At 39.6% G+C, this 21697-nt stretch overlaps 1 protein-coding gene across 1 annotated transcript in view; it reads right to left on the bottom strand.

Moving 5' to 3' along the window:
* The window catches only part of LOC138671460 (trifunctional purine biosynthetic protein adenosine-3-like), a 35456-nt gene extending 33353 nt beyond the window's left edge, over positions 1-2103 (bottom strand). Inside the window, exons 1-3 of the mRNA XM_069759642.1 lie at positions 1887-2103; positions 1143-1274; positions 366-496 (exon numbers count right to left, since the gene is read on the bottom strand). Of these exons, the coding sequence (XP_069615743.1) occupies positions 366-496; positions 1143-1274; positions 1887-2103 (480 nt within the window). The remainder of the gene's footprint in view (positions 1-365; positions 497-1142; positions 1275-1886) is intronic.
* Positions 2104-21697: the final 19594 nt, after the last annotated feature.

Below are 21697 nucleotides of genomic sequence, written 5' to 3'. Positions count from 1 at the left end.
ATTGTAATAAGAAATAAAAAATGTTTGCATATATTTCAGTTTAGTATCTATCGTGCTGTGCAACCTTCTGCTCCATCACTACCAGCACTTATACCCACACTGCTCCTGACACATTAACCCCTTCATAAACACTCAGCATTAATTAAAGACGTTCTCCACTATGGACAATCCCAATTGATTAGATATGAAACTCAACAATAATCTGATTATAGAGTGCTCCCTCCTGAGCTGAGATTCCCTGTGATCAGCTGTAATCTTAGCGGAATACTGCCAGTAAGTGTTCAGTTTTCCTGCAGTGCCTCCATAGCTGGGATTGAGTATTAAACTTTCTTTGTCACATAAAAGTGGTGTTATGTTTGACCTACCCGTGTGGGGATCCCGGCTCCAGCAGCCTTCTTGAGTTCCTCCACAGCGCTATTATTGGAGATAATTAGGGACAGCCTAGCACAACTGCCCAGCTGTCTAATATTGTCCATCATAAGGTTCAATTTTGGACCTTAAAAAATGGAGAAATTCTGTTACAGAGCAACAACAATCTAAACATCTCACAATCATGTTGTCTAATAGAAACAGCAAAGTCAAGACAGAAAAAAGTCAAAACCGCACCCTTTTTTTTCTTAAGGTCTCAGCGGACACAGGGGCGCACGTCCAGAGCCAGGGAGCCCATCCCGGACAACGTACCAAGACTTCAGAGAAAAAAGACAGCGCCACAATGGATGGTCAAGCACGATAAAGGTCTGTTGACCGAAACGTCGCTACAGAAGGCAGAATAAATGTGACTCTCTATTTTTTCACCATCCATTGTGGCGCTGTCTTTTTTCTCTGAAGTCTTAATAGAAACAGCAAGTCCATAGATCCAAAATTATTACACAGGCATCTGTAGATATTACACAGGCGTATATAGGATCCATCTGTATCACATGGGCAACTTACAAATGGTTGTGAGTTCACCTCCGAACAGTCACATTAACATTACAAAATGTCACTTTACTGCAGATAACGCAATGTTAATGATGTCGCTTTTGACCATAATACTAGGTTCCGACAGGACAAATACGCAGTGGATTTTTGAATATGAGAAAATTGCAGAACATAAAAAGATAGTGAATCTTTACACGTCAAACCGCTCACATGCTGTGTACCTTTTGTGGATATCAGTATGGCCACCTTTGAGATCTTCGCAGGGGCTTTGTACAGAATTACATTCTTCAATAGTTGAAAATTGTTCAATTTTAGAGCTTCCAAAAAATGTCTTACTTGTACTCGAGGTGAATCTACAATGAGAAAATATGATTATCTGAAAAATTGCGATTCAAGAAACCTGAAATAAAAACACAAAAGTTGTACCAGAAAATGTAGAGCATTGGCATCTAACAAGATATGGGGATCCCGGTGTCCTCATCCCATGGGATGACTCAAGTATATTTTTCACCTAAATTTTTGCTAACACTGCAGCGCCTGCAGAGATGACAACACCCTTGAGACTGGAGATGTAAGCCGGAAAATAAATAATGGAGGCCTAAAATGTGTTGACACCACTGAATTTTTGAGTTGGCAGATATGTCTGAGAATAGTTAGGTAAGGGCATGAAAGTCAAGAAAGTGAAGTCACACCAGGAGACGTGAAAGTGAAGTTACACCAAAATTCTGATTTAAAAGCCTACTCCAATGTTAGATATTTATGGCATATCCACACATTCTGCTTGGCTGTTTTTGGAACTACTATAGAAGTGAAGGATAAAGTTGCCAGTGTCATCGCAGCCATTTCTTTGTTAGGACGTACAGCTTTCCATTCATTATGCAAGTTATTTGTTGCACAGTGTTTAAGGTAAGCACAAGCCTGATGGAAGGAAACACAAAAATCATGAAAAATGTAGAAAAACTAACTGGCATGATGGTGAAACATTGAGCCAATTATCCATGCCTCCTCGTCATGTTGAATCTCAGCCAGGATCTTTAGGGCCACATTCTTCTGAGCTATCAGCACCGCTCCTATACCACAGGTGAAGTTATAAACCAGATCCTGCTCAGAAATGTCTCCTACCTCGTACAACCAGGGGAAAAAGGCCGGGATCTTCCAACAGAGGGCGTCTGGGATCCACATGTAAAGAATGGGAACGTTACAAGGTTATTGACAGGTGGCTCCCAACCTCAAGACCGAGATATTAAAGCTCAGGAGACAGGATTTAGTTAACAAAAAAGATATTCTCTGGTTTCTATGTTTTCAGGAATTGACATTTTGTTAAAAGGGTTCCCAGATGACCAACTAACTATATAGGTTCCCCCTGATTGGATTCCAAGTGATCAGCTCTCATCTACTCAAGAACCTAGCAGCAACTTTTTGATTACCTTGGAGCACCATCTCAAAGAAATTTGAATATTATATGGTACCCACTGATGACTAATGGGCTGTTCTTCTCATGTACAGATACCATGGGTCCTTAGATCTGGCTATTTAGTAGAGCACCAGAATTAGGAATTGCCCTTTATAAATTATGAATTTCCCAGCTATATTACTAGGCCACTGCTCTAACAGAGGTGGATGCAAAAGAAATCTATCAAAGCACTCTGGTTGCAAAGTCTCGCTAGCTTTGGCTGCCATATTTATTTATTTTGCACCAGATACATATTAGTGATGACGAGATGTATCGTTGGCTACAGCTATCAATTATAAATGCTTCTAACTGGAATCCATTTATTTATTTTTTTACGGACTTCTGCTCAATCTTGAGCCATTGCGACTGGATGGAAGAATAAATAAATAAAGTTTACTCAGACCCAATTCCTTTGCAGCATCAATGGTGCACCTTACCTATGATGACCCCCATGTTCTCAGGCAAATAGTGGAGGATACTTCCCACCAGTCCACCTTCGGTAATGGGAACACAGGCGCTGATGTCACGGGACTGTAGAGCACGGAGAACCGGTGGGGTAAACAACATGGTGGAGTTCATTATCATTTCCCCTACATGACAAATACAAATGAATGATTGGAGAACATTTGTGGGTGACTTTAATGTAAGATTCCCTAAGTGTGTGGCTGAAATCATGGCAGATACCCAACATTAACACTACATTATGCCTGGTGCAGGGAGGATGCTCTGTTAATTTTTCATAAACAGCATTGTGACTCCAAGCAGAGTAAATGTCCTAATTATACAACAGATGAAAAAAAGAAGAGGAAATGCTAGGACTAATTTAAATACGAAAAATTTAAATCTTTATTGAAAGAATGATTAAAATAAGAAAAAGCTATTGGAAGCGTACTGTCCCCCTTTGTACCAAGATTTATTTAAAAGAATCTCAGATATCCGTAGAATTAGATATGACAGCCTCATTAAATGCTAACACAGAGCTTTTTGAGACTATATGGGCTCCTTGGGACTACTTTTGGGCCCAATATAATGGTTGATTTGTTCAGAACACTCACAATCCATATACCAGACCCCTATGTGTTTCTGTCGTTTGTCTTTAGTTAGTTATTGTTTCATATCATCGAGATCAAAGATGATAAGGTGGCAGCTTGCTACTCATAGTATCATTGCATCTTCTGTACTGTTCCTATTGAATATAATGGTCCTATAGGGGCTGCATATAGCTGATATGTTTGCATGTCTGGAAGGGCCTAATTGTTAAATGTTAAGCTCCTTATATTATTGTAAAGAGTTGATCTGCCATATCATTTATATAAGCATGTTAGTAAGTTTATTGTCTGTTAATTACCTATCAACACTTTCAATAAAAATTACAGTTTAAAAAACAAAACAAGAAATAGGGAAATATCTAATACAGCAAAATACATATACAGGAGGTGGGTGAGCCCGGAGAGGGGATGGAAATATAATGCCACAGAATGTAAAGTTATGTATTAAAGAGCATAAAAAATGTAAGTTTTTCTGATATATCATTGGTGGATGAGCCTGTATGTACATATCATTCTATTTGTCCTGTTATTTGCATGCATTTGTCTATTACATGTATAATACCATTTTTAATAGGACTATCTGGAATGGTGTCGGCACCTTAATAATTAATTATTACTCATTATACATCCTCTTCTGGACTACTGCAACTCTCTACTGATCAGTCTTCATCTTATTAAACTATCCCTTCACCAATCTGTCGTAAATGCACCCTACATCTCCTCCCTCATCTCAGTCTACCACCTTACCCGTGCCCTTCATTCTGCTACTGACCTAAGACTAACATAATCTGAACCTCCCACTCCCGTCTCCAAAACGTCTTGAGTGCACTACACAGGACAATTTGATTAATTCCCAATATCCAGAGTTTTAAGCGTGGCCTAAAATTATATTTCTTTAGACTGGCCGATCGGTCAACCTCACTTATCTAACTATCCCTGTTTTGCCCATAAAAAAGTATTCAAAAGCAAGACCCTTGTAGCATCTGTTCACACACCGTCCATGCACTCAATCGCCCTCTTGTCACGGGTTTACCATGACAGAGAGAAGCCAGGAGACAGCAGCGTCTGATTTCTCCTACTCCTGCACTGATTAGGAGCACTTCTCCATCTTATTTTACAGTGTAGGTTTCTTTTAGCAGTGCAGGGGTTAATCTGCTCAGTAGAGAGATCCTGGAGATTAAGGCTCTCAGCTGTGCACCATTAGCCACTCCCATCTCTTATATAAATTGGGTCCAGGCTAGCACTCATTGTTAGAGATAGTGTGTGCTGCATGGCTTGAGGTTGTTGTTGGTCATCATTGGAGAAGGTGTTTGGTGGATTTATCTGTGATTGTTGCTAAGTTTTGAATGAGTTATAATTCCCTTTTTTCTCCTACTTTAGTTTCACCCCATCCTCTACTCCCCGGTGTTTACCTCTGTTGTTTTTGTTTTTATTTTTCTATGATTGGTATTTTCCTTTATCTCTGTTCGTATTACCTTGGTAGTCAGGTTTGTGTATTACGGTACACTACCACTCCCCTCTTCCCTGCATGGGGGAAGGGTACAGACTGAGGGCGGATTCAGGAGCTAAGGCAAGGTACGGGGCCCCGGCGTCTTCACCATCAGAAGTAATCCAGGGAACAAGGAGAGCTAGGATGCCCTTAACGACAGAGACAATAAAGGAGCCCCTGGGCCTGGGACATCTGACAACTAGGGTTCACCTATGATGGAATAATATAGAGAAACACCAAGCTAAATGTACATCAGGGTGCTACACTTAGTATGGGAGACAAAATAAATGTAAAAGAGAGAAAAAGACCAATGCAAAAATAGGTGTGCACACCTGATAAATAATCAAATAATACAAAACTTTATTTCATAACTATGGATACACAAACCCATTAAAAACATTTAAAAACATGTAAACTCAACACAATCATTATCCAACACCCCTGGTACTATATCAAATGCCTAAATGGCCACAAATGTGGTAAGGCGCAATGAATAAACAATATTTGTAAGACTCTGGTATATGCATGTATTCACCCCTATGTAGAATGGAAATAATAATCATTCATGGTATAGACGTCACACATAGACCGGGTAACATGTGCTGTACAGTGGGGCAAAAAAGTATTTAGTCAGTCAGCAATAGTGCAAGTTCCACCACTTAAAAAGATGAGAGGCGTCTGTAATTTACATCATAGGTAGACCTCAACTATGGGAGACAAACTGAGAAAAAAAAAATCCAGAAAATCACATTGTCTGTTTTTTTAACATTTTATTTGCATATTATGGTGGAAAATAAGTATTTGGTCAGAAACAAAATTTCATCTCAATACTTTGTAATATATCCTTTGTTGGCAATGACAGAGGTCAAACGTTTTCTGTAAGTCTTCACAAGGTTGCCACACACTGTTGTTGGTATGTTGGCCCATTCCTCCATGCAGATCTCCTCTAGAGCAGTGATGTTTTTGGCTTTTCGCTTGGCAACACGGACTTTCAACTCCCTCCAAAGGTTTTCTATAGGGTTGAGATCTGGAGACTGGCTAGGCCACTCCAGGACCTTGAAATGCTTCTTACGAAGCCACTCCTTCATTGCCCTGGTGGTGTGCTTTGGATCATTGTCATGTTGAATGACCCAGCCATGTTTCATCTTCAATGCCCTTGCTGATGGAAGGAGGTTTGCACTCAAAATCTCACGATACATGGCCCCATTCATTCTTTCATGTACCCGGATCAGTCGTCCTGGCCCCTTTGCAGAGAAACAGCCCCAAAGCATGATGTTTCCACCACCATGCTTTACAGTAGGTATGGTGTTTGATGGATGCAACTCAGTATTCTTTTTCCTCCAAACACGACAAGTTGTGTTTCTACCAAACAGTTCCAGTTTGGTTTCATCAGACCATAGGACATTCTCCCAAAACTCCTCTGGATCATCCAAATGCTCTCTAGCAAACTTCAGATGGGCCCGGACATGTACTGGCTTAAGCAGTGGGACACGTCTGGCACTGCAGGATCTGAGTCCATGGTGGCGTAGTGTGTTACTTATGGTAGGCCTTGTTACATTGGTCCTAGCTCTCTGCAGTTCATTCACTAGGTCCCCCCGCGTGGTTCTGGGATTTTTGCTCACCGTTCTTGTGATCATTCCGACCCCACGGGGTGGGATTTTGCGTGGAGCCCCAGATCGAGGGAGATTATCAGTGGTCTTGTATGTCTTCCATTTTCTAATTATTGCTCCCACTGTTGATTTCTTCACTCCAAGCTGGTTGGCTATTGCAGATTCAGTCTTCCCAGCCTGGTGCAGGGCTACAGTTTTGTTTCTGGTGTCCTTTGACAGCTCTTTGGTCTTCACCATAGTGGAGTTTGGAGTCAGACTGTTTGAGGGTGTGCACAGGTGTCTTTTTATACTGATAACAAGTTTAAACAGGTGCCATTACTACAGGTAATGAGTGGAGGAAAGAGTAGACTCTTAAAGAAGAAGTTACAGGTCTGTGAGAGCCAGAAATCTTGATTGTTTGTTTCTGACCAAATACTTATTTTCCACCATAATATGCAAAAAAAATGATAAAAAAACAGACAATGGGATTTTCTGGATTTTTTTTTCTCAGTTTGTCTCCCATAGTTGAGGGCTACCTATGATGTAAATTACAGACGCCTCTCATCTTTTTAAGTGGTGGAACTTGCACTATTGCTGACTGACTAAATACTTTTTTGCCCCACTGTATATACATGAATGCAAGGAAAATCACCAAAGAAGGCTGAATAATAGGAGCTAATCAAATAGCGCTGCACTTGCATGCATAACGATAGAGCCTTGTAGTCAATACTACCTCATATGCTCTAGGCCAGAGGAAAATACCCTAGGGAGCAAAAGGAGCACAAGGATCACGGTTGTGGGGTGAACCCCACGCATATCGCTGTCCTGCAACAGCTTCGTCAGGAGTAGTGCCAAAGCTCGGCCAGTTCATGCAGCGGTGTGATTCCCCTATTTATTATATTGATGGCTGAACCGTACAATACTATCACTTTTTCTATCATTTACCTTTCGTGCCTCCCCTATTTCCTCACAGATTGTAGCTTGTGAGCAGCAGGACCCTCACTCCTTTTGAGAGTCCCCTCTACAATGTAAAGTTCTGCGGAATATGTTGGTGCTATAGAAATAACATTATTATCTATCCATTAATTAATATTATTTTTGTATGAGTCCTGATACCCATCTGTTATGCTCACTTTGCTTTTTTATACATATATCTTTCTTGGTCGAACTGTACACTTATAATTTTTGGTCTATGCACTTTAATATAGAATTTTACATTCTGGGGAAACTATTATAACTCCATCTCTTCTTCAGCCTCGCCCACCTCCTGTGTCTGCATTTTCCTACGTTGGATATTTGCTTGTTTTTAATCAAATTTTGCAAAAATGTTCCAATCACCTTCTGAGAGATAAAGCGTTTTAAAATGTTTGGTTAGAGAGTTGTACCAGATCTTCTTTTTTGGGGGGGTATGAGCTTTACTTTCTATCATCAACATTTTTTTTTATAACATATGACATTCTGATCTCTTTTTATTCCATTTTTCGGGAGGTGGAATGATCTTAAGAAACAGCAATTTTGCATTTTCTGCAAGCTTTGCCAATATCTTTATTAGATTTGTATTTACATTAACCCCTTAACCCCCAAGATTACATTTCTGACCACTGTCCCTTTATGAGGTAATAACTCTGAAACGTTTCCATGGATCCCTGTGATTCTGACAATGTTTTCTTGTGACATATTTTAATTCACGTTAGTGGTAAAATTTCTTTGATATAACTTGTGTTTATTTGTGAAATAAACAGAAATTTGGCGAAAATTTTGAAAATATTGAAGTGTGGACGAAACGCGCGTCGGGGTAGAGGGACACGGCACCAGCCCCACGCATTGTAAGTATATCCAGCATTATTCCAGTCTGCATTGTGCTAGTTATTCTGGGTAGTTTCTAATTGGATTCGGACATATGAGGATCAGGGACACCTTGATACTTAAACATAAGGTACTAGGAATATTTCCAGCCTATGCTCACTGATCATTAGTCAGGTGTAGACTGCTCACCTGATTTTTGGCTTGTCTGCACTGTTTTGTTTCCTAAATTCATTAGTGCAGACTATTTTTGGTATTTTTTGATACGCTCTGTAATCATTGTGGTTTAATGACCTGGTAGTATATTGTGTCCCTTACATCTGATGTTACGTCTTTGTTTTTTGTTTTTGTTTTTTGTCATACTATTTCAATAGTTTTTAAAACTTTAATGAAACACAATTTTATGATAATTTCAAATTTGTGCATTTCTGTTCACTCCCTCATGGATGTTGTAGTGCAACAGATGGAATAAGATATTTTAATTCACGTTAGTGGTAAAATTTATTTGATATAACTTGCGTTTATTTGTGAAATAAATGGAAATTTGGGGAAAATTTTGAAAATTTAGCAATTTTCCAACTTTGAATTTTCATGCCCTTAAATGACAGATATGTCACACAAAATACTTAATAAATAACATTTCCCACATGTCTACTTTACATCAGCACAATTTTGGAACCAAACATTTTTTTTGTTAGGGAGTTATAAGGATTAAAATTTGACCAGCCATTTCTCATTTTTACAACACCATTTTTTTTTAGGGACCACATCACATTAGCGCCCCCCGAAGCAACACTGCGAAACGCGCGTCGGGGCCCTTTTTTCCACGCACAGCAGCAGATTCGTTCGTCTCTTACTTGTTATCCTTTGATCCTATGCAGGTACAGCTTATTTCCTACCCCCCTTTTGCATATGGGATTTCCCTGGATTGCGGACATGCATTATTGCTAGTATAGTTATATTGGGTTCCCTGCTACATAAGGTTTGCATAAGATACTTTATCTGCGCTTATATTTGTACTTTGTAACATCCCTGCACCCTTTCATTATTTGAGAGCTTTTTGTTTACTGAGTTTACCATATGCCCGGCTATTTATCCGACACTACAGACTTTTATTGTCTGTATGCCTAATTACCATCTTATTTATTGATATACGATATATGGTATCTATACGTTTATTGTGTTTACCATATGCCCGGCTATTTATCTAACACTATAGTCTTTTATGGTTTGTATGCCTATTCACCATCTTATTTATTGATTTATGGTATCTATACGTGTATCTATATACCTCTGGCAGGATTGCAATTTATTTTTTGCTCCTCATTTAATTATAGGGTCCGTGTGTGGCACTAGTGTCGCCTCTCTTTTCTCATTGTGTCTTTTTACTCTGGTTTTTATATGTAGTACTTATGTATATTTTAAATTGTTGTTTCAATAAAATTGTTTACTTTTAGCTTTGGTGTCCATTTTCTTTTGGTTTTCTTTCACATCACATTTGAAGTCAAAAATTACTTCAGATCCAATTTGTTTTATTTTACCAAGGGTAGCAGGAGAAAGTGGACCCTAAAAGTTGTTTTACAATTTGTCCTGAGTACGCCGATAACCCATATGTGGGGGTAAACCACTGTTTGGGCGCATGGCAGAGCTCGGAAGGGAAGGAGTGCCGTTTGACTTTTCAATGCAAAATTGGCTGGAATTGAGATAGTCGCGATGTCGCGTTTGCAGAGTCCCTGATGTGCCTAAACAGTGGAAAGCCCCGCAAGTGACATTTTGGAAAGAAGACCCCTAAGGAACTTATCTAGATGTGTGGTGAGCACTTTGAACCCCCAAGTGCTTCACAAAAGTTTATAATGTAGAGCAGTAAAAATAAAAAATCATATTTTGTTCACATGATCTTTTCGCAACCAATTTTCCCAACGGTAACAGAAGAAATTGGCCCCAAAAGTTATTATGCAATTTGTCCTGAGTACGCTGATACCCTATATGTGTGGGTAAACCACTGTTTGGGTGCATGGAAGAGCTCAGAAGGGAAGGAGCGCCATTTTGGAATGCAGACTTTGATGGAATGGTCTGCGGGCATCACGCTGCATTTGCAGAGCCCCTGATGTACCTAAACAGTAGAAATCCCCCACAAGTGACCCCATATTTGAAACTAGACCACCCAAGGAACTTATCTAGATGTGTTATGAGAACTTTGAACCCTCAAGTTTCACTAAAGCTTATAATGCAGAGCCGGAAAAATAAAAAATCTTTTTTTCCACAAAAATAATTTTTTAGCCCCCAGTTTTGTATTTTCCCAAGGGTAACAGGAGAAATTGGACCCCAAAAGTTGTTGTGCAATTTGTCTTGAGTATGCGGATACCCAATGTATGGGAGAAAACTACTGTTTTGGCACACATCGGGACTCAGAAGGGAAGTAGTGGCGTTTAGGAATGAAGACTTTGATGGAAAGGTCTGCAGGCTTCATGTTACTTTGCAGAGCCACTGATGTGCCTAAACAGTAGAAACCCCCCACAAGTGACCCCATTTTGGAAACTAGACACCCAAAGGAACTTATCTAGATGTGTTGTGAGAACTTTGAATAGCCAAGTGTTTCACTAAAGTTTATAGCGCAGAGCTGTGAAAATAAAAAAATCATTTTTTTCCAACAAAAATGATTTTTTAGCCCCCAATTTTTTATTTTCCCAAGGGTAACAAGAGAAATTGGACCACAAAAGTTTTTGTCCAATTTGTCCTGAGTACGCTAATACCCCATATGTGGGGGTAAACCACTGTCTGGACGCAAGGCAGAGCTCGGAAGGGAAGGAGCACTGTTTTACGTTTTCAATGCAGAATTGGCTGGAATTGAGTTTGAAAGCTCCTGATATGCCTAAACAGTGGAAACCCCCCAATTCTAACTCCAACCCTAACCAGAACACACCCTTATCCTTAATCCCAACCTTAACCATAACCTTAACCACACCCCTTACCCGAAAACGCCCCTAACCCTAATCCCAACCCTAAGCACACTGCTAACCCCAACACACCCCTAACCCCAACACACCCCTAACCCTAATCCCAACCATAACCATAATCCTAACCACACCCCTAACCATGCACACCTCTAACCCTAATCCCAACCCTAACCCCAACCGTATACGTAATCCAAACCCTAACCCCAACTCTAGCCCCAACCCTGACTTTAGCCCCAACCCTAACTTTAGCCCCAACCCTAACCCTAACTTTAGCCCCAACCCTAACCCTAATGGGAAAATGGAAATACTTATTTTAATTTTATTATTTATCTCTAACTAAGGGTGTGATAAAGGGGGTGTGATTTACTATTTATAGCGGGTTTTTCTAGCAGGTTTTTATGTTTGGCAGCTGTCACACACTAAAAGACGCTTTTCATTGCAAAAAATAGTTTTTGCATCACCACATTTTGAAAGCTATAATTTTTCCATATTTTGGCCCACAGAGTCATATGAGATCTTGTTTTTTGCGGGACGAGTTGACGTTTTTATTGGTACCATTTTCGGACACATAACCTTTTTTGATCGCTTTTTATTATGATTTTTGCAAGGCAGAATGAACAAAAACCAGCAATTCAGGAATTTCTTTTGGGTGGGGCGTTTATACCGTTCTGCGTGTGGTAAAATTGATAAAGCAGTTTTATTCTTCGGGTCAGTAAGATTACAGCGATATCTCATTTATATAATTTTTTTATGTTTTGGCGCTTTTATACAATAAAAACTATTATAGAAAAAATAATTATTTTTGCATCGCTTTATTCTGAGGGCTATAACTTTATTGTTTTTGTTGATGATGCCATTTGGTGGCTTGTTTTTTTGCGGGACAAGATGGCTTTTTCAGCGTTACCATGTTTATTTATATCCGTTTTTTTATCGCGTGTTATTCCACTTTTTGTTTGGCGGTATCATGATAAAGCATTGTTTTTTGCCTCATTTTTTTTTTTTTTTTACGGTGTTCACTGAAAGGGTTAACTATAGGGACAGTTTTATAGGTCGGGTCGTTACCGACGCGGCGATACTAAATATGCGTACTTTCATCGATTTTTTTATTTACATAAAATGTATTTATTGGAACAATATTTATCTTTTTTTCTTTATTTAGGAATTAAAAAATATATATTTTTACACAGTATAATTTTTACATTGTCCCTGGATGGGACATCACTGTATAAAGTCAGATCGCTGATCTGACACTTTGCAGAGCACTGTTTCAGATCAGCGATCTGACAGGCAGTGCAAGAGGCTTGCCGGTGCCTGCTCTCAGCAGGCACTGACAAGCCACCTCCCTGCAAGGCCCGGAAGGACCGCGTGGCCATCTTGGATCCAGAGGCCTGCAGGGAGGAGACCCTCCAAACAACGCAATCACATCCCCTTCCCTGCGAAATGCTTCTCTTTGCCACTAGAACGCTGCGATCTTGCTGGAGCGCAGTGTCCTGGGGGTTAAAGTGCTGGGAGCGGTCCATGACCGCTTCTGGCACTTAGTGCGGGGTGTCAGCTGTGAGAATCAGCTGGCACCCGGCCCCGATCGGCCGCCCAACACCCGTGAGCGTGGCTGATCGGCCTCGATGTACTATCCTGTCCATGGTCATACGGGCCCAGCCCACATGGATGGAATAGTACGTCGGAAGTCAGAAAGGGGTTAATGGAAAAAAGAGGTGATATGAACTTTAATTTTTTTTTTATACAAAAATTTCTTTTGTTTTCCAAGTAGACTTAACCCAGCAATCACTTGACCACTAGTGCAATACACTGTAATATTGCAATATTTAAGTAAAATTACCCATTTCTTATGAATTCCACACACAATCGTGACTTCATAAGTGATCAAACATGTCAGTCATTCATGTTGTGCGGTTAAGAGAGTAGGTCGGGCATCAGACGAAATGCCTTCATCCATTTCCAACCTCTTAAATGCCGCATTCATAATTAAGTCTCTTTATATAAGTAGCGCACAGATCTGCTATATACAGTGGGTACGGAAAGTATTCAGATCCCTTTAAATTTTTCACTCTTTCTTTCACTGCATCCATTTGGTAAATTCAAAAAAGTTCATTTTTTTTCTCATTAATGTGCACTCTGCACCTCATCTTGACTGGAAAAAAACAGAAATTTAGACTTATTAAAAAAAGAAAAACTAAAATTATCACATGATCATAAGTATTCAGACCCTTTGCTCAGTATTGAGTAGAAGCACCTTTTGAGCCAGTACAGTCATGAGTCTTCTTGGGAATGATGCAACAAGTTTTTCACACCTCGATTTGGGGATCCTCTGTAATTGTTCCTTGCAGATCCTCTCCAGTTCCGTCAGGTTGGATGGTGAACGTTGGTGGACGCCATTTTTAGGTCTCTCCAGAGATGCTCAATTGGGTTTAGGTCAGGGCTCTGGCTGTGTCAGTCAAGAATGGTCACAGAGTTGTTCTGAAGCCACGCCTTTGTTATTTTAGCTGTGTCCTTAGGGTCATTGTCTTGTTGGAAGGTGAACCTTCGGCCAAGTCTGAGGTCCAGAGCACTCTGAAAGAGGTTTTCATCCACGATATCTTTGTACTTGGCAGCATTCATTTTTCCTTCAGGCTGTGTGCAAATGTTGCGTTTTTTTCGCTATAAAAATGCTATAAAAATGCATAAAAAATGCATACATTATGCATCCCATCATTTAGAATGCATTCCGCAATTTTTGTGCACATGATGCGTTTTTTTCCACGAAAAAATGCATCGTGGTAAAAAACGCAGCATGTTCATTAATTTTGTGGATTTTTCTCGTTTTTCCCGCTAATTAATGCATTGGGAACCTCTGGAAAAAAACACGTCAAAATGCACAAAAAAATGCTAAAAAAAAAAAAACGCATGCGGATTTCTTGCAGAAAATGTCCGGTTAAGCTCAGGAAATTTCTGCAAGAAATCCTGGGCGTGTGCACATAGCCTTAATGTCAACCAGTCATCCTGTCCCTGCAGCTGAAAAACACCCCTATAGCATGATTCTGCCACCACGATGTTTCACTGTTGGGATTGTATGGAGCAGGTGATGAGCAGTGCCTGGTTTTCTCCACACATACCGCTTAGAATTATCACCAAAAAGGTCTATCTTCATCTCATCAGACCAGGGAATCTTATTTCTCATAGTCTGGGAGTCCTTCATGTGTTTTTCAGCAAACTCTATGCAGGCTTTCATATGTCTTGCACTGAGGAGAGGCTTCCATTGGGCCACTCTGCCATAAAGGCCTGACTGGTGGAGGGCTGCAGTGATAGTTGACTTTGTGGAACTTTCTCCCATCTCCCTACTGCATCTCTGGAGTTCAGCCACAGTGATCTTGGGGTTCTTCTTTACCTCTCTCACCAAGGCTCTTCTCCCACGATTGCTCAATTTGGCTGGATGGCCAGGTCTAGGAAATCTTCTGGTCGCCCCAAACTTCTTCAATTTAAGGATTATGGAGGCCACTGAGCTCTTAGGAACCTTTAGTGCTGCAGAAATTCTTTTGTAACTTTGGTCATATCTGTGCCTTGCTACAATTCTGTCTCTGAGCTCCTTGGCCAGTTCCTTTGACCTCATGATTCCCATTTGGTCTGACATGCACTGTGAGGCCTTATATAGACAGGTGTGCGCCTTTCCAAATCATGTCCTATCAGTTTAATTAAACACAGCTGGACTCAATGAAGGAGTAGAACCATCTCAAGGAGAATCACAAGGAAATGGACAGCATGTGACTTAAATGTGAGTGTCTGAGCAAAGGGTCTGAATACTTATGACCATGTGATATTGTAGTTTTTCTTTTTTAATACATTTTCAAAAAATTCTACATTTCTGTTTGATTTTTCCAGTCAGGATGGGGTGCAGAGTGTACATTAATGTGAAAAAAATGAACAGTTTTGAATTTACCAAATGACTGCAATGAAAGAAAGAGTGTAAAATTTAAAAGGTGTCTGAATACTTTCCGTACCCACAGTACAGGGTGGGCCATTTATATGGATGGACCTGGGTGGGCTTTGTATATGGATACATCTAAATAAAATGGGGATGGTTGGTGATATCAACTTCCTGTTTGTGGCACATTAGTATATGGGAGGGAGATAGGTGGTGACCACGGCGGCGGCCATTTAGAAGTCGGCCATTTTGGATCCAAATTTATAAATGGCCCACCCAGGTGTATCCATATAAATGGCCCATCCTGTATATATGGCGGATATTGCAAATGGAAACCTGATCAGAGTGGACCCTTTTCTGCCATGGGCCTGGTGTCTGGTTGGATCTTTGTTATTTTCAGTGGTTGGTGATAATTGAACCTCGGACCATGATGACATGTTGTCCATAGTGACATCTGTGGCCACTGTAGTCAGGTTTTCGTTCGTTTTATGAACAGGGATTACTATGGTGGATGATCTATTATCTTGTATACCAAAATTATCCTGTTGTAGGAGAAGCCATTTTGCTACCGCTGATGACGACCAGAAGTGTCTGTAGATATAATAATGAGGCAACTATTGAGATGTACCCCAAACTGTGTCCCCGTCCCCCATGGGCAATACTGATGTATATTGTAAGGAGTGATTCTCCATGACGCCTTTTAGAAGAGACAGGTCGCTGCCACTATATGATCCCAGTGACCGGATTCCTATAACCAGATCACCCGCTCCCATTAGATCTGGACGTGGTAACCAGTGATCCCTCTCTAATACACCCAGGGCAAATCCGGACACATTGAAGCTGCCATCAGAAAATAAGCTGGGAGGCCGAGGACATTCTTTATCTGAGGGAAAAAAAGGACAAACAGGAAAAAGTGATCCTTAATACATATAAATACACCTTTTTACTGATATATATACAGTATATATAATTTTATACTTATTTTCCCCACTGTGTATACTGTATATATATGAAACAAAAAAAAAACACAAAAATTGAGCTTGACTTAAGTTGGTACACATGCAGAATTTAAACGCATGTTCACATTGGCCACAAAACATATAAAGCCTACGAGAGAAAAAGTGAGCAAAAACCCTAAGTAAATAAAAAGCAAAAAAGTGCATTTAAATAACAGAGAGTTTTTAGTAATGCTTTTTTTTTTCAAACAATAGCCCAAAAGCCATCCCACCACGTCAAAGTAACTCTGATCGGGACAGTCCTACACTGTCTAATATTAAAACCTTACCATGTGTCAATGTTGACCTCAGTGTGAATAAGGGCAGATGAAAGGACTGGGCTCAACCAGTGAAACACCAGACTGGGGAAGCCTTATATGCAATTTCCAGCTCAGGAGAGGGAGGCCACACCCCGGCTTGCACAGAATGCAATAATACAAAGAAAAAAAAACACAAAAATTGAGCTTGACTTAAGTTGGTACAGTCCTACACTGTCCAGATCAGAGTTACCTTTGTTGCAGAGTGCGTCTTCTTGCAGTCACCGCTGTACTTAGGAGAGCTTCAATCAGCAAGATATCTTGAGTAAACAGTATTTACTTCATACTGGATAAACATGAGATACAATTCAGTGTCACACAGTCCGTGCACTGAAGACAACACATTCATGAAGAAAAGCAAAACCGAAAGTAAGAAAACAACCAACCACTGAGAGCTTCCCTCCCCACATTACAGCAAGTATATAACTTTACACACTATCGCCATCTGCTGTCTGGTTAGTATAAAGTCCTCCTTTCACTTATAATAAGTCCCAATCTGTTGCATATGCCAACACCCTTTCTCAACAGTAAGGACTTATTCAATCAAACCCAACTTTTTTATTAGTCTCTGATGTTTATCAGCATTCAACGCCTTCGTGAAAATGTCTGCTGTCATTTCTTCAGTAGGACAGTATTCTAACTTCAAGACTCCTTGTTCCTGATGATCGCTCAAGAAATGATATTTCACATCAATATGTTTGGTTCTTGGATTGACTCTTTCCATCTGAGCAAGAACAAGACATCCTTGATTGTCCTCTTTTAGTTTTGTTGGTGCCAACTGTGGTTGTCCTAATTCTGTCAACAATTGTCTTAACCACAGTACTTCTTGACTCGCATGTGCTGCGGCAACATATTCTGCTTCTGTTGAAGATAGTGTCACAATTGACTGTTTCTTACTTGTCCAACTTATTGGTCCACCTGAGAGGAAAAAAAATATGTCCACTGGTAGATCTTCTGTCAGTTGGATCTCCAGCCCAATCTGCATCAACATATCCTGTTAAAATGCAATCATCTCTTGTGGGTAATTTCAGCTTAACATTGCTAGTTCCTTTCAAATAACGTATTACTCTCTTCACGGCATTCCAATCAGCTTTATTTGGTTTTGATACCTTTCTACTAAGGATTCCTACTGCTGCTGCGATGTCTGGTCTTGTAACGGTTGCTAGATACAGTAGTTTTCATATTGCTGTTCTGTATTCTTCATTATTTGGTAGCACATTTTGTTCACTGTTCATCTCTTTGAGATAATTAGTTTCCATTGGAGACTTTACTGTTTTTGCATCTTTTAATCCAAATTTTTCTGTTATGTCTTGAATCATGTGATTTTGATTCAGTAGGAAACTTCCATCTTCTTCTCTTTCTACTTGTATTCCTAGATATTGTTTTACATTTCCCAAGTCTTTGATTTCGAAATGTTGCTTCAGGATTTTTAGAATGTTTTCGTTATCCCTTTCTTGTTCAAAACAAATCAAAATGTCGTCTACATATATGAGTATGTAAATCCATCTATTAATCAGCCTTTTTGTGTATAAGCATGGATCAGCTTTGCTTCTTTGAAATTTTTCATTTGTAAGTACTTCCGTGATTTTGTCATTCCACGCTTTAGCTGCTTGCTTTAAACCATATATGCTTTTCTGTAGTTTACAAACTTTGTTTGGATTTCTTTCATCTTTGAATCCTGGAGGTTGTTCCATATAAATGTCTTCTGTTAAATCTCCATTCAGAAAAGCTGTCTTTACACCCAGATGTCTCAGTTGCATCTGTTTCATTGCTGCAACTGTAAGTAAAGTTCTTATTGTAGTGTGTTTGACAACTGGAGCAAATGTTTCATCATAGTCTTCTCCATATTTTTGAGAATACCCTTTAGCTACGAGTCTTGCTCGGTATCTTTCAGCTGTGCCATCTGTTTGGTATTTAACTTTAAAAATCCATTTACATCCTATGGTTTTTCTTCCTTCTGGTAAATCTGTCAGTGTCCATGTATTTGAATCTTGCATGGATTTAATTTCTGTTTCTGTTGCTTCTATCCATTTATTAGCTTCTTCTACAGGAAGTTTAGATATTTCTTCCCAAGAAGTAGGCTCATAGATTTTTCTTGTGCTTGTCTTGTATGAGAGACGTTTTGGTGGTTTTCCTTTGTTCTCTCTCATTGAACGTCTTGGTTCTGTGTCTGTTTGTAGTTGTGATTCTTCACTTTCAGTATTTTGTTCTTCATTAACTTCTACTTCTTTCTCATCATATATTTCTTCAGTTGTGTCATTATTGGTTTTCTCATTTTTTGTTTCAACTGAAATCATAATGTCTTCATTTAAATCTTCAATGAATGTCACACTGTTACTCACTGTAACTCTGTCTGTTTTGGGATCTAGGATTCTGTATCCTTTGCAATTTTCACTATATCCAACAAATATTCCTTCCATGGATCTGTTTTGAAGTTTGGAACGTTTTTCTGTTGGAATGAATATGAAAACTTTACATCCAAAAACTTTTAAATGATTGACACTTGGTTTCATACCTTGCCACAGTTCATATGGAGTTTTCGTCAGTTTTCTGGAAAAAAGTCTGTTCTGTAGATAAGTAGCTGTCATTGCTGCCTCACCCCAATATTTCTCTGGTAGTTTGGAATCCGTCAGCATACATCTTATCATCTCTGTTAGAGTTCTGTTTTTCCTTTCTGCTACTCCATTTTGTTCAGGTGTGTATGGAACCATTTTCTGGTGTTTTATTCCATTTTGTCTTAAGTAGTCTTCTATTCTGTGACCTGTAAATTCACCTCCATTATCACTTCTGATGACAATTGGCTTCCTTTGAAATTTGTTACTTGATCTTGTTACATAGGGTACCGTCACACTTAGCGACGCTGCAGCGATACCGACAACGATCCGGATCGCTGCAGCGTCGCTGTTTGGTCGCTGGAGAGCTGTCACACAGACCGCTCTCCAGCGACCAACGATGCCGGTAACCAGGGTAAACATCGGGTAACTAAGCACAGGGCCGCGCTTAGTAACCCGATGTTTACCCTGGTTACCATCCTAAAAGTAAAAAAAACAAACACTACATACTTACCTACAGCCGTCTGTCCTCCAGCGCTGTGCTCTGCACTCCTCCTGTACTGTCTGTGTGAGCACAGCGGCCGGAAAGCAGAGCGGTGACGTCATCGCTCTGCTTTCCGGCTGACCGACGCTCACAGCCAGTACAGGAGGAGTGCAGAGCACAGCGCTGGAGGACAGACGGCTGTAGGTAGGTATGTAGTGTTTGTTTTTTTTACTTTTAGGATGGTAACCAGGGTAAACATCGGGTTACTAAGCGCGGCCCTGCGCTTAGTTACCCGATGTTTACCCTGGTTACCAGTGAAGACATCGCTGAATCGGTGTCACACACGCCGATTCAGCGATGTCTACGGGGAGTCCAGTGACCAAATAAAGTTCTGGACTTTCTTCCCCGACCAGCGACAGCACAGCAGGGGCCTGATCGCTGCTGCCTGTCACACTGGACGATATCGCTAGCGAGGACGCTGCAACGTCACGGATCGCTAGCGATATCGTCTAGTGTGACGGTACCTATAGTCTACAAGTTTATCAAAAACTTCACTTTTGTTTTTAATTAAGTATGTGACTGTGTATCTTGAGTAATCGTCTATAAAAGTCAACATGTATCTATTGCCTCCTGATGTAGTCACTTTCATGGGTCCACATACGTCAGTATGCACCAAATCAAGTGGTCTTTCGCTTTTCATCTCACTTTCTTTTGGAATAGATATCCTTGTGGCTTTGGATTTTATACAACAATCACATCTTATGGTAATTGAGCAATCTGATATCTTTAAATCTTTTGTCAATTCTTTTCTCTGTAGTTCCCTTATACTGTCAGGGTGTCTATGTCCTAGACGTCTATGCCACATGTGAATACAGTTTTTGTGATCATGTGTACATACCTTCATCTGTTCCTTTGGTGTGTCAAAATGATATAATTGTTCATCTGCCTTTACTTTGGTTATCACCTTGTTTCCTGCAATAATTGCACACTCATTGTCTTTGAATTTCACTGTAAGTCCTTTTGCTGTTAAACGTTTCACAGATAATAATCCGCCTTCCAATTTTGGAACATACAACACATCTTGTACAAGTATCTTTGAATCTTGCCCGAACTTGTTTGAACAATTTAGCATACCTTGTCCGATACCTTCTGCAGTTATTTTGCTTCCATCTGCGAGATAAATGGCTTCTTTCTTATCTAAATCAAGATCAGTAAAGAAATTCTTGTCACTTGTCATATGACTCGTTGCTCCTGAATCAATAAACCAACCAAGTGATGATTTCTTGTCTGTTACTTTAAATGTGCCATTCCAATTATTCTCACATGAATCGGAAATTGTGTTTTTTACTTTCTCTGTATGCTTTTTATGTTGTAATTTTTGTTGTTCTGCTTTCCATATGGTACAGTCTTTCTTTAAATGACCTTTTTTCTTACATCTGAAGCATTCTCTTGTCTCTTTATTATAGGGTTTTTTGAATTCTGTAGCTTTAAGAGCGTTTTCACTGTCCTTTTCAGTAGAAGAATCATTTCTTTGTTCTTTTCTTCTCTGATATTCATCTATTAGTCTTGTTTTCACAAAATCTAATGTAATGTCAGTTTCTGGTCTCGTCTCAAGGGCATTTATCAAGGCTGTATACGAATATGGTAAACTGCACAACAATATAGCTGCTACATGACTTTCTTTAATATCTTCACCAATAGATCTTAGCTGTGATATCACTTCCATCATTGAGAATATGTGCTTCTGCATTTCGTCATTTGCATTCAATCTCATACTGTACAGCTTTCTTAATAAAAACAACTTGTGATTCAAGCTAGGTCTTTCATACAGTTTTCTTAATGCTTCCCACATTCCCTTAGCTGTTTCTTCATTTCTTATATGTATTAATTGAGCATCATCCACTAATAAGCTAATGGTGGCTCTAGCTTTTATATCCTTCTTATCCCATGTCTGATTATCTTGATCTGGTCTTGCTGTAACAATTACTTCCCATAGATCATCCTTAGATAACATCTCTACTTTGAATTTCCATAACTGATAATTTTCACTATTCAGTTTAGCTACTGTAAATTTCAGTTCTGTGTTACTCATCATCTTTATATAGTCTTACTTGTTTAGAGAGTTGTACTGAAGATATTCTCCTGTATGTCCTGTGAATTCTCTGCAATTAT

Source organism: Ranitomeya imitator, chromosome 3, assembly GCF_032444005.1.
Source record: "Ranitomeya imitator isolate aRanImi1 chromosome 3, aRanImi1.pri, whole genome shotgun sequence".
NCBI lineage: Eukaryota > Metazoa > Chordata > Amphibia > Anura > Dendrobatidae > Ranitomeya > Ranitomeya imitator.
This window is presented reverse-complemented; position numbering and strand designations above follow the sequence as displayed.